General features: G+C 35.0%; 1 protein-coding gene across 2 annotated transcripts in view; it reads right to left on the bottom strand.

Annotated features, from left to right (window-relative positions):
- Positions 1-14,254, bottom strand: part of BTC (betacellulin) — a 47,107-nt gene that overhangs the window by 22,492 nt on the left and 10,361 nt on the right. For both annotated transcript variants that reach the window (XM_017514826.2, XM_017514825.2), the window contains exon 2: positions 3,740-3,838. In XM_017514826.2, the coding sequence (XP_017370315.1) occupies positions 3,740-3,838 (99 nt within the window). The remainder of the gene's footprint in view (positions 1-3,739; positions 3,839-14,254) is intronic.

Below are 14,254 nucleotides of genomic sequence, written 5' to 3'. Positions count from 1 at the left end.
AATAATTAATTAACTTTAACTTATTGTAAATTTTTTATTGTATAAACATTTTTATTAAATTTTCCTTTGACTCATAATAGCAGCTGAAAACACAAACACTCTACAAAAATATTTTCTTTATGTCTTATTCCATAAGCCTTTTTCTATTTTTTGTACTTTTTGAACAGATGTTACAGAAATAAAAAGGATAATATTAGACTGCTATAAACCAACAAATTGAATAACCTAGAAGAAACAGATAAATTCCTAGAAACAAGCTATCTACCATGACTGAATCATAAAGAAATAGAAAATGTGAACAGACCTATAACTAATAAGAAAATTGGTTATAATATGAAACCTCCGCAAATAAAAGCCCAGGTCCAGATAGGTTCACTAGTGAATTCTATCAAACATTTAAATACGTAATTCCCATTCTTCTTAAACTCCTTCAAAAAATTGAAAGGGAAGAAACACCTCCAAACACATTTTCCGAAGCCAGCATTGCCCTGATACCAAAGTTAAACAATGACATTATAAGGAAAGAAAACTACAGGGCAATATTCTTAACGAATATAGATTCATTCATAATTCATTTAGACAAAATTCAACACCCTTTCATAACAACAATTTTTACTAACTAGTAATAAAAGGACATTACCCCAACATAATAAGGCCTTATATGGAAATCTCTTACCTACCATGATACTTAATGATAAAAAATTAGAAAACTTTTCCTCTAAGATGAGGAGCAAGAGCAAGACAAGCATGCCCAATCTCACCACTTCTTTTCAACATAGTGCAGGAAGTCCTAGCCAGAGCAATTAGGAAAATAAATAAATAAAATCTAAATTGGAATAAAAATAGTTTTATCTCGTTTGAAGATGACATGATCTTATAAATAAAAAAATTCTAAAGACTACACACAGACACACACATACACACACACACAAAGTGTAAGAACTAATTTACAAATTCAGCAAAGTTGTAGGATACAAAATCAACATTAAAAACCAGTTGTATTCATATACACTAATCACAAACTATTCAAAAAGAAAAGTAAAAAGTAAACTAATTTACAATAGCATCAAAAAGAATAAAACACTTAGGAATAAACTAAAGAAATGAAAGACTTGTACACTGAAAACTATAAAACATTGATTAAATGTTTAAACATTGATTAAAGAAATTAAAGAAGATAAAAGTACGTCAAAAGGCATCCTGTTTTTGTGGATTGAAAGATTTAATATTGTTAAAAAGTCCATACTACCCAAAGTAGTCTATGGGTTGAATATCAAAGTTCCAATGACTTTTTTTTTTTAACAGAAATGGAAAAACAAATTTAAAATTCAAAGGAAACTACAAAGGACCCTGGCTAGCCAAAAATGATCAAGAACAAAGTTGGGGGTATCATTCTTCCTCGTTTTAAAACATACTACAAAGCTACAGTAATTAAAAGAACATGGTACTGTACTGGTATAAAGACATACATAAAAACCAATAGAACAGAATATACAGCTCAGCAATAAACCCATGAATATATGAACAACTGATCTTCAGCAAGGGTACCAAGAATACAATGAGGAAAGGGTAGTCTCTTAAATAAATGATGTTTGAAAACTAGATATCCATATGCAAAAGAATGACATTGGACTTGCTTGTTACATTGCATAAAAACCAACTCAAAATGGACTGAAGACTTATACATAAGACCTGAAACAGTAAAATTCCTGCAAGAAAACATAAAAGAACATTTCTTGACATTGGTTTTAACAATGATTTCTTAGCTTTTGTCACCAAAACCACAGATGACAACAGCAGAAATAAACAAGTGGGGCTATGTCAGATGAAAAAGCCTCTTCACAGCAAAAGGAACAACAGAGTGAAAAGGTAACCCATGGAATGGCAGAAAATGTTTTTAAACTATACATCTGGTAAGGGATGAATATCCAAAATACATAAAGCACTCTCATAACTCAGTAACAAGGAAACAACTCAACAAAAATCAGGATCTCAATGAGATACTTGTATTCCTCTGTTTATTGTAGCATTATTTTATAAAAGTCAAGATGTGGAAGCAATCCAAGTGTCTATTGACAGATTAACAGATAAAGAAAATATGGGATACACATACAATATTATTCAGCTTTATAAAACAGAAAAATATTGCCATTGCGACAATATGGGTGAACCTGAAAGAAATTTTGCTAAGTGAAATAAGACAGTCACAGAAAGACAAATATAATATGAATGCCTCTACTTTCGTGAGGCATCTAAAATAGCCAAATTTATAGAAGCAGATAGTAGTATGGTGGTTGCTGGAGAGTTGGGGAGTTGCTATTCAATGTGTATAAAGTTTCAGTTCATGAAAGACTAATAAATTTGAAGAGATCTGTTAACCTACAATTAACAATACTGTATTGTCCACTTTAAAATTTATTAATAAATAGATCCCATGTTAATTGTTTTTAACACAATAAAAATAAAATTTAAAAACATATTTAGGATGATCATGAGGAAGATTTTTGAAATTGTCAGTCATCAAATTATGGAATAATTTCCCAAGGGAAATGTGAAAAAATGCCATCATTGAAGACATTTTAAACCAGACTGAAGAAAAACACAAGCGCATAAAGTTAGCCTTGTTCTTCTGCCTACATGGATGACAAGGCCCAAACATGATCTAAGACACCATTAGATTCTACAGCCAATGAGCACCCTCTTGCCACCCACTACTGTGAGGAATGAAAGAGGAAAATTTGGCTGGAACTGATGACTCACATCAGGAAGACTTGCTCAGTGTGTTCCTGGCTCTGTTACAACTTCCCAAGGGTGCTAGGAAAGGAGCAGTTTTCACCAAGTCACCATAGTCCCAGCTCATAGAAGTTTCCAGGGAATACAGTAGGCTCTTCTCCGCTGCAGATAGTAATATGGTGCTTTTTTAATTGGCCTGTGTTTTGTTTGGTTTTGTTTTTTTAAGTCAGAAATAACCTCTGTAGAAGACCAGACCATATAATCTATACAGAACAGCATAACCTTAGACCAGGGGTGAGCAAACTGTAATCCAAGGCTCAGATCTGACCCACAGCCTATTCCTCTAACTAAAGTTTGATTCGGACAGAGGCAAGTCTATTCATTTGCATAGTGTCTATGACCGCTTTCACAGTACAGTGGCAGTGTTGACTCCTTGTGACAAAGACTTCATAACCTACAAAGCCTAAAACCCTTATTACTTAACCCTTTACTTAGGCCAACTCCTGCCTTAAACTGATAACTTTGAGAAAACTAATTCAAGCATCTCCAAGCTAAAATATGCAAAATCCTTGCCTTCTCCCCTTCTTTTAACTATGATAGAAAAGAAACAAGGAATTTAACTTTGAATAGAATATGTCAGCTTTTCATGGATCCAGTCCAAGATATCACATGCTAGAGTCTGGAGCATGCATCTGGGACCCAAAATACAGTTGGGTGGAGGCACTAGAATCAGAAAGACCTGAGTTTGAATTCCAGATTTGATATTTTCCAGCCGTATGACCTTTGGCAAGATACTTAATCTTTGTCGGTTTTTCCTTGAACTAAAATAAAAAATATTGTCTAGCTCAGAGGGCTCTTGCGAGTAGTGATGAATTACTGTATACAATGCACTTAGCACCATACCTGGTACCTTAATATATGCTCAAATAATTACCTATTATTATAAGTGCCATTATTATCAGAAGATTAAAACTCAGATTTGAATAGAAAGCTAGTTAAACATTACCTGCACAGTTTTCCTTGGGATCTCCACAGAGGAGGCCATTAGTTTCAGGACTTCCGGTGGAATTCCCATCTGCCACCACACAGTGGAGGATCACTAGACCTTCAAGTTCAAAACAAAACCAAAACCAAACATGAAAATTGGCTTATTGTGAAACAGTCTATCAAAGTCTGTTAAAGTCTATCAAAGTCCTATTTATGAAAATAGCCAGCCTATGGTTTCCATTTCCAAGTCATTAACTCCTAGGAAGGCATACAGAGGCCAGCATGCTGCACATTTTCAACTCATTGCTAAAGACAGAATTTTCAAGCCAGCATCACTTAAACCTAACTATAGATCTTAAGGGAGGAAACTATGGCTTATGATAGAGCCTTACAACAAAAGCAGAAGTAAGAGCAACTGAATTCCCAGTCCCTGAATGAATATACTGATGAATTTCGACGGAGAGTGATTGGTGAACATCCACAGCAAACAAAGTGCCTTCTCCATTCCACACAGAGCCAGCATTTCTCAGGTGTTAACAACTGAGTGTGCTTCTTTCTGGGGAGATATTTGATCCATGGGAATTATTTATAAATTTTAGGTTCCTCCAGTTAAGAATCTCTGTCTCTGAGGATACGCCACATGTTTTGCAAGGGAGAGAAGAATGCCATGCTATGGTTAGAATGGTTCAGAATACAATGTGCAGTCCTTGTGTAGATACTGATTTAAACACACCTACCATAAAAGGTCACTTCTAAGATAATCAGAGAAATTTGACGCTGACTGGACACTAGTTAATATTAAAAAATTTTTATAGCTTTTTTAAAGTATGATAATAATATGGCTTAGGTTAAAAAATAGGGTCTATATATATATATATTGTGTGTGTATTCATATATATATATATATATATATGGATAAAATTGATGTATCTGAGGTTTGCTTTAAAATAATTCAACGTGAGAAAGAGGAACAAAGTAGTGATAAAAAAAAAGGCATGGATGAAATAAGGTTGGCCATATATTGATAGTTGCTGAAGCTGATGGTGGGTATATCAAGGTTCATTATGTTGTCCTCTCTAGTTTGTATATGTTTAAACATGTCTATAGTAATAGGAGGAAAGAATAGAAAAAGAAAGAAGAAAGGAGGGAGGAAAGTGAAGGAAAAGAAAGATGGCTTAGGAATTAGCTGGTCTTGAGTTCAAGGGCCATTCTTTTCATATAAGTACATAAAACACTTAATACGGTTCTGCCATTTAATCAATGTACAATAAAAATCACTATACAACTGACAAGAATAAAATAACCTGTCCACCAGTTTTATTGAGATTTATATATCGAATGATTTCTAAATTTATGGATGTTCTCCAGTTCAATTAAGTTCAGCAAACATTCAATGGATATCCAGGAACACACAGGTGGATAGGATGTACTAGACCCTTAAGTTGCCCCAAGTGTAGAGACAATTAATCAGCCAACCAATTAACCATAAAACAAAGTGCTACTACTGTACCAGAAAGCAACAGTGGCTAGCAAGTTCAAAGGTCAAAGGAGTTTTCAAAAGGGATATTTCAAAGAGAGACCCTTTTTCACCTAATTGGAAAAGTTTTTTTAAAGAAAGAAATTGTACCTAGCATGGATAACAGTGAAGAGAAATGGAAACTCAAATCCATTGGTGAAGGGCAAATTAGTACTGCTTTTCTCGAGGACAATTTAGCACTATACAAAACATAAAAGCAAACACACACACACAATGTATAAGTCTTAAATCCAGTAATTACATTGCTAATGGTTTTTCCTAAGGAAATAATTCAGGATAAATATAGATATTTAGCTACAAAATGGCATGAGTTTAAAAAATATGTAGATTACCTAAATAACTGACAATAGAGAACAGATTAAATACAAAGAACTATCCTCATGCAAAAAAACACTATTTATCCACTAAAAGATGATATTCAAACATGAATAGGACATTTTAATATGTTCCTAAATAAAGCAGACTACAGAAAAGTAATATAGCATGATCTGCATGTGGGAGTATGTACTTATCTGTTTGTGTATGTGTGTGTAAGTGTGATAAGTGTAAAAACCTATCCATATAGTCAAAATGTGAATAAGTAAATAGAGAGTTGCTCACACTGGTTAGGAGGCAACATTTTGCTTAATTTTTCCTATTTGTGCTTTGTAAAAGCACATTTTATCTGCTGCAACAAGAAAAAAAGATGTGACTCATGTATTTCTTTTTTAAATTGCAATTAGGCTACCAAATTTCTCCCAGCACCTGCCCTTTCATTCACACTCAAAATAAACAGAAACAATCACTTAGGGCTTCTGAAGCACAAGAATTTTATATTACTCATATTTGTATTCTGGTGCCTAATACAGAATTTAATGAACATTCAATGACTGTTGAAAGACGGAATGAATCAATCTATAAACGAACAAGGAAAAACTCTTTATATTCAAAAATCTCAGGAGCAATTGCTAGTGAAAAATAATAAAATACATTTAATTTATTTCTAAAATCCCATCTATAGACTTTCTTCAAGGGAAGTAACAGGAGGCCTTAATCTCCTCTAATGGCGGGAACTGAAAAAAAAAAAGGAAAAAAAAATTCTAAATCTCATAGAGAGTTCCACATCTGCAACCTGAGGATGGCAGAATCTCCTTCTGCGGGTTATTGTAAAACTTAAGTTTGTTTTTAAAAAGAGCATATGGCTTGGCACATACTATATAATTTGCAGTCTAGTTGTACTTCTTCTCACTATCACTTATAACTTAACCTGTTATCCTCCAATTCCACTCACAGAGGGAGTTCTGATCCCTTTTAAGCATTGCTGAGGCCTTCAAACATCCCCACAGGCTGGGGGCTATGGCCCAGGCTCCTTCTGCTAAGCCTCATTTCACATGCTGGTGTCAGTTGGCAAAAGGAGGCTACTGTCCTCACAGGTGGAGGCAGAGCACTGGGGAGGAGGTATTCTCAGCCCCGCCAGCTCTCAAACCAAGCAGAGCATGCACTGCTCCTTTTCCTGCCCACCCCAGCAACCTAGAGGTCACAGGTAAATGGCTGTGAACCAAAGCGAGCCTGAAGAACCATTTGCTTGTCCTGCACAGTTTTTAATAATTGAATCGAGGCAGTTCATATTAAACCTGAATTTTCTTCTTCTATTCAAATAGCAGAAGGTCTGGCAAGACAGATCTAAAATGCTTTCCTAGCAACAACTGGCTGGAACTAAGAAGCAGGTGACCCTTTAAGGGCCCCAGACCCCATGAGGCTACCTGCACTTATTTATTTTAAGTACTCAGGCTGTAAAAGGTATTTCAGTTTGTGATATGTAAAAAGAGACTCAGAAATCAGAGAAATTCTCATAAAAGCATCTAAATAATGCTGCTATAAAGAGAAAGGACACTCCTGTTCGTTCATAATTCAATGAATATTTATTAAGCACTATGTGTTTGACACTGGTGCTAGACTCAAGACAGTGAAGGTTCTGAGATAACAGACACAGGTATTATCACTAACCTCAAGGAGCTCAATTCTGGTAAGATAAACCCACACTTTTTTGTTGTTGTTTGTTTGTTTGTTTGTTTGAGACAGATTCTTACTCTGTTGCCCATACTAGAGGGCAGTGGCATGATGTCGGCTCACTGCCCTCTTTGCCTCCTGGGTTCAAGTGATGCTCATGTCTCAGCCACTCAAGTAGCTGGGATTACAGGTGCCTACTACCATGCCCAGCTAATTTTGTATTTTTAGTAGAGACGGGGTTTCACTGTGTTGACCAGGCTGGTCTTGAACTCTTGACCTCAAGTGATCCACCCACCTGGGCCTCCCAAAGTGCTAAGATTACAGGTGTGAGCCACCAAGTCCAGCCTGACACACAGGTCTTTAAGGTACAGGATAATATGTACAACAACAATGATAACACAGAAGTAATAGGATGGAAAATCAACTCTGCTTAGTGGCAAAGATTTCATGGAGAAATTGAGATTTACTGTGAGTTCTTAATGAGGAATAAATGATTTTTAAAAACATCGGTTAATAACTTTTACAAAAAACAAAATATATGTAAGATCATCATAATGTGTTAATTGTTTCAGCAGTGGATAATATTTATGTGGTCATAATAATATTGATGATTTAACAAAAAATTTTCACAAACTCAGGACTAGTAATTAGCTCACATATACCACATGGGAAAATTGGTCAAGACTAATCAGTGTGTGCTGTGACAGTTCTTAAATGTTTTGACTATCAGTCCTGGAATTATGAGAGAAGATAAACTCAGCAGATAAATCTAAACCTGACAAGTCAAGAAGTAGCATTAAAAGGAAATATTTGCAGTACAGGTAAACAGTTGAATACTAGAAGAAACATCATAAAGAGTCAAAAGTGATTAGCAGAGAGACAGAAGAGTATGTTGCAAAGATCTGCTATTTATTTTTATAAGCCTCTTAGTACTATCTAATTTTTTAAATAAAAAATCTATGCATATTTATCACTTTATTAAAAATATAACTAATTTTTAAGAAAAGGTTAAATAAAGTTGTAGTTTACCAGGGCATTCTAAAAAAAAAAAAAAAAAAAAAAAAAAAAAAAAAAAAAAAAAAAAAAAAAAAAAAAAAAAAAAAAAAAAAAAAAACAGAGGAACAACTTGTAATAAGAAAAAGGAATAACTTGTTAGAAGACATGGCAGGAAACAGCACAACTTGTCCAGCCTATTTGGAGGGTGAGTGGGGTGCGGACTGTGATAGATGAGGAGGCTGGCAAACAAGTAAGCAACAAAAGGCCTACATGCCATGTTAGTTGGGATTCTGTTATGCAGCTAAGTTGAGACCACTGAAAAGTTTTAAGCAGCTAAGTTGAGACCACTGAAAAGTTTTAACTGAGAAGCAACATAATCATCTTTTTTTTTTTCCATTTTGAAAAAGCTACTGTAATATCAGCATGGGTGATTCAGATACACCTAAACCAAGAGGGTAGCACTGGGTATGCAGAAAAAGAAAGGCTTATAAGGGATAGCCACAAATAAAATATGAAAGACCTGGTGACTGAGATAGCGTAGGAAGTGAAAAAAGGAGTCTGGGATAACCCCAGAGTTTGCCGCTCAAATAACTGACTGAGTTGTGGTACCAATCACAAAGATATAAGGTATACAGAAGAGAAACAGTATGGGCATAGAGAAAAATTCAGTTTGGGTCACTGAGTCTGAGGTGACTGTGGCTCGCCTAGAAGGCAGTAGATGAGGTATAGATTCAGAAATTTGGAGCAAAGCCAAGCTACAGGTTCTATTTTGCGGAATAATGGAAAACAAACTGGAATTTAATTCCATGAGAATGGACCTCTCAAAAAAAGGCAATGTGAAAAGAAAGGGCTGGTTAAGGGCAGAATTCTGAAAAATCCAGTGAAATAAGAACATTAAAAGGAATGTACATTATTAAAATAATCATCTTTATCAGGGAAAGCATGAATTGTATTTTAAAGAAAATGAAAGAAAATATGATACTCAGCTGTAGAAAACATAGTAAGATATTCACTCAAAAAGATCACAGGTTATGTTAAAATTTAGAATTATTAAAACTGAAAGTATGGAAATTTCCCACAAACTAATTCTCAACTCCCCAGAAATCATCCCCTGGGAAAGTTCATCAGGCCCATATTTAAATTTTCAGTACAGAAATTTCAATCTCTTCCAAAACATGCCATTTCAAGGAGACCATTTGTCTATTCTTTCAATCATGATCATTCATTCATTCATTCAAAAAAATATTAACAGATTTTTCTAAAGCTCTATAAATGCTTCTTTATATTAAGCTGGTTTTTGCCTTCCTGTTATTTTACTCTGCTTCTTAGAATCACCTAAAATAAGTCTAATCTCTCTTTTCCATGACAGATTCTCACATATTTGAAGCCAGCTGTTAAGTCCGCATGAAAGAATTTTACTTCTTCAGGCTAAACATCCTGGTTCCTTCAATCATATTTTATAGTATCATCAAGACCCCTCATAAACTTTGTCATCCTGTCCTAAATGCATTGTCAAAATAAAATGCCATCCCACATAGTCTGGCCAAGACAGAATAAAGTGGGGCTTTCAGGCCCCACACTGGGAATTTCCCATAACATACCAGCCCTTTTTGCCTATCGCATGAATACTGGTGTTTTATTTTCCTTACCATAAAATGAAGCTCCTCTGTTTTTTATACTGCTTGGAAAGAAATGTATTTGTGGCTTTTTTTTTTTTTTCTCATTACTGTAGTTCTGTTTTGTTGCGTTTTTTTCACCATAAGAAAATGGTTTTTACACTTTTTCCTTTCAAATGTTTTTGTGTCAGATTTCATCTATCATTCAAATATTTTACAATCTTTTTGTTGTCTGATGCTTTCATTCAACCTATTGTCCATACCTCCCTGTCTATATGACCTGAAGAATTTCTCAGGTATATTAAATCTTTAAAAATAATAATAAAATGATGTTAACTGCACTTGCTAAGTCCCTAGAAATTAGTGCCTATTTCTGGGGATAGTTTTTAAATATTGACTCCACTCACAAAATTAAAGACAAAAGGAAAAGAAATCCAATTCTACTTCAGTGAACCAAGGCTCCATTTATTTTTCGTGCACTTTGAGATTCTCAAGTTAAAAATTACAGAATGTATTAAAAGTATTATCCCCATCAGTCAGCATGGGGAATGAAGTCAATGTAAACAATACGAGCATTCAAAAAGAGGCAGCCTGACAAGGAGCATGACACGCTGTCTCAAAGTCACTGCTAATGCTGAAGTAAGTAGTACACCAGCTGGGTCAACTATTTAAAAAGATCATATATGACCAATTTAAACAGTCATGTACGTTGTATTTGCCTCGTCTCTGAGCTGAATTTTCCATGTTTAAAGCCAAGCGCATTTTGTATTTTAAAAATAAATATAATATCACAAAATGTCTGTTCATTTCTATTCTGATGATTTAGGATATCTTCCTAGATACATTGCAAAATTCTACTCATGTATACTAAATCCAGTGATTTCTTGCCATATCGTATCATTTAAGATTGGAATCACATTCCATGTCTCATTAGAAAATCCAGCTTTAAGCCAAATAAGAATTTATCAACCTATGAACATAAGCAGGAATTAGAAGACTATTTGATAGTCACACCTCTATAATTTTATTTATTTATTTACTTATTTATTTATTTTTGTTCAAATAGAGTCTCGCTCTGTTGCCCAGGCTGGAGTACAATGGCGAGAGCTCAGTTCACGGCAACCTCTGCCTCCCAAATTCAAGTGATTCCCCCTGTCTCACCATCCCAAGTAGCTGGAATTACAGGTGCCTGCCACCATGCGCAGCTACCTTTTTGTATTTTTATTAGAGATGGGGTTTCACCATATTGGCCAGGCTGATCTTGAACTCCTGACCTCAGGTGATCCACCCAACTTGGCCTCCCAAATTGTTGGGATTACAGGCGTGATCCACTGCACTCCATCTAACTTTGTTTATATTAAAGAGAAGCAGTACAGATTAATGGAGAAAATGCAGCTTTGGAGTCAAACGGAGCTGATTTTGAATCCTGGATCAACACTTTAAGCATGAGATTTATAAGTATGATTGAGTTACTCAACCACTGAGCTTCAGGGTCCTCTTTTGTAAACTGAGGACTATAATACCTAACTTACACAACCATGGTAATAATTTAGCTGTGTGCTTAAAAGAAGGTAGAGGGAAAAGATTATGAATTTTTAACCTAGGTAATGCCTTGCAAAGGGCAAGCACTCAAAAAATAGTAGATGTAAGTGACCAGAAGTAAAAGAAGAAAAATTTAAATTACCCTGGTAAAAAACTAGATTCTCATCCTCATAAGTGGATATTAACAAATTTCTACATTTATGGTGTGATTTCACTCTGTACAAAATATGTTTATGATATAAACTACAAAAGATGAATACACATATACATGCATACATTCTACAATATCCTTTTTTGCATGTACTTGATGAGACAAAAGTATATCTCTGTCTCTCTGCATGTTGTTTCTTTCTAATTTTTGAAAGGAATTTAAAGTTAATATGCCTCAGCTAATTAATAGAAATATGGCATCTTCTACATGCCTAGTTCTTTGTATTTTCAGTACAGTTCTGCCAGTGACTCAGCATACGATTTATGTCAGTTGGGGTTACTGATTCAGTTGGTTAGTTAAATGTTTCAGTAATAGAAATAAAGCTGATAAAATCAGATCATAGACAGTAACAACTAAAAGTCAAGTAAATTAAAAATCATATCTCTAATTAAAAAAATAAGCTTATTTAAATCAACTCTAGGAGTAAAAGCTGTTAGCAACTTGCTTATTACATCTTCATGGTCAAGAAGAAAAACAGGATCTTAAATATGCATACTATATGTGGAGTGATTTCTGAGTCCAAAAAGATACCCCGTAATGTGGAGTTGGAAAAAAAAATAGGGAGTGAAAATCATGTTTAACACTGGGTTTGTGGTTAGCTGAGACAAAAACTATGAAACGAGTGAAGTGTGACAGTGATCTTTATGTTAACTCCTTTTCTACCTTTTCTTCTTCTTGTCTTTTGCCCTCCTATAAACCATTATCCTCATTCTGCTTTTACATGGCCCCAAGGAGAACATAATTCTTGAACAGATTTTTCTTTCTAAATGTATTTGCTTTCAAAGCAGATCTTCAATGAGAGAAATTATTTAACTCAAATGAAACATTTTAAAATCTAGAGAGCTTCAACCTGGGTCTCCTAGAAAACAGAAACTGATATGCAGACTACAGGATTATCACTTTATTTGGGAAGTACAAGCTTGGGGCAGTGAGAATAAGGAAGAAAGAAAGTGAAGCAAAGAAAGGGACAAAACAATAAAATGTGTGCATCTATCACGCAGGGTGTAGTTCCAAAGTGAGATGCAGAGATACACAGAAATTTGCTCAGGTAGCATGTTCACCAGTATGTAGGCCACATTAATGATTCAAGAAAAAGACCCATACCTTGAAGGAGTCCACTGCCCAGGGGCGGGGAGGGGGGAAAGAAAAAAGGAAGAATGCAATGTATCAGACCCAAACACTTTAATCACCAATTGCCCCCTGGGCAAAATTCACGCTACTGAGTGCTAACTCCCTCAATTCTGACCCCTTGGTGACTGAAAGGCCAGATCGTATGCCCCGGGATGGACATGGTGTTTTATCCAAGTCTCAAAGTGGAGCAACCTGGCATGGGGAGGAGCTGACCCAGAGGCAATGAAGGTGGTTGAAAGACTCTTAGGAGGTGCACAATATTTGTATCACAACACAGTGAGCAATTTGGGCATCAGAACATCTCCTGGAGAACAATTTTCCAGGACAAAGAGGGATTTTCCAAGTCCTTTTAAATCACCTCACCTGGAAAACTGACTATTCTCTAAAACTGAAAGACAGGCTTCTGAGTTTTCAGGGCCAGCGTGAGAAGCAGAGACAGGAGCAAGGAAAAAGGAAGAAGGTCTTTACAAATAGTGCATGTTCATTCAAATTCATAAAAGTAAAATATGAACTTCTTCCTCCAATGTAAAACATTATTCTGAATGGTAGAAATAATATCTTGGTGTTTAGGGAAGGCTAAAAGTGATGGGTAATACAATTTTTTAACTCATAAAAGTACTTCACAATCTTATATTTTTAAAGCCCAGATTGGAAAGTAATTTAGCAACCTGTCATATACAAACTAATTCATATATCTGAAAACTGTCAACACCACAATAATGGCTTTGCCAAAAAAAAAAAATCAACCTTTTTTTCTACTATTACCATTATTAAATATGTGACAAATTGACTGAATGACTAAATTGAATCAGAACCCCAAAATAACCTTAAGCTAGTTTCTCAGAAATCATCATTTGTCAAAACTTGACTTTTTGATTCCCATTCCTTTATGATAAGGTCAAACTGGGCAGTTAGACATTGTGACAATTTGAATGAAAAGTTTTGGGCTCACTGAATTTCCATAGTAGTTCAAAGAGAGGAGGTGAAGGAACCAAGGAAAAAATGACAATTCGTTTTCAAGAAGGATTATCCAAGTGCAAAGTGAGGTGAAATTGTGGCATTGGTTTCCAGATCCAGGGATAACACGGTCTCTGACCCATGAGGGAATAGTCATCAAAGTTGAATAATGGCAAAGAAAATAACATAAGATTTCAGAGTAGATGCTTACCCAACCAGAAAAAGCCCCAGAATTTAAACCCTTTAAATGAGTTAAAGTAAGCCAACACAACTTAGCAACAGATTTGTTATCATCTTTATCAATAAAATCATTTGCAGAAGCTAGAAATATAAAGAAAGAGAGATTAGACAGAATATATTAGGTATCAGGTATTTAGAAGACAAATTGTATTGGAATTCCAAAAAAGGGGCAATGTGTTAACCTGGAGAAATGAAAAGGAAAAGTTTCACAGAAGAACTTAGAAACTGAGGACCAAAGGAAATGACATAGAAATGAGCTTTGTGTCTCCGGGAGACAATAAGCAAAGGTGTTCAGCTGGAGTGATGAATTATACA

Source organism: Cebus imitator, unplaced genomic scaffold, assembly GCF_001604975.1.
Source record: "Cebus imitator isolate Cc_AM_T3 unplaced genomic scaffold, Cebus_imitator-1.0 Scaffold537, whole genome shotgun sequence".
Lineage (NCBI taxonomy): Eukaryota > Metazoa > Chordata > Mammalia > Primates > Cebidae > Cebus > Cebus imitator.
The sequence above is the reverse complement of the archived record's forward strand: the minus strand, read 5'-3'. Positions and strand labels throughout refer to the sequence as shown.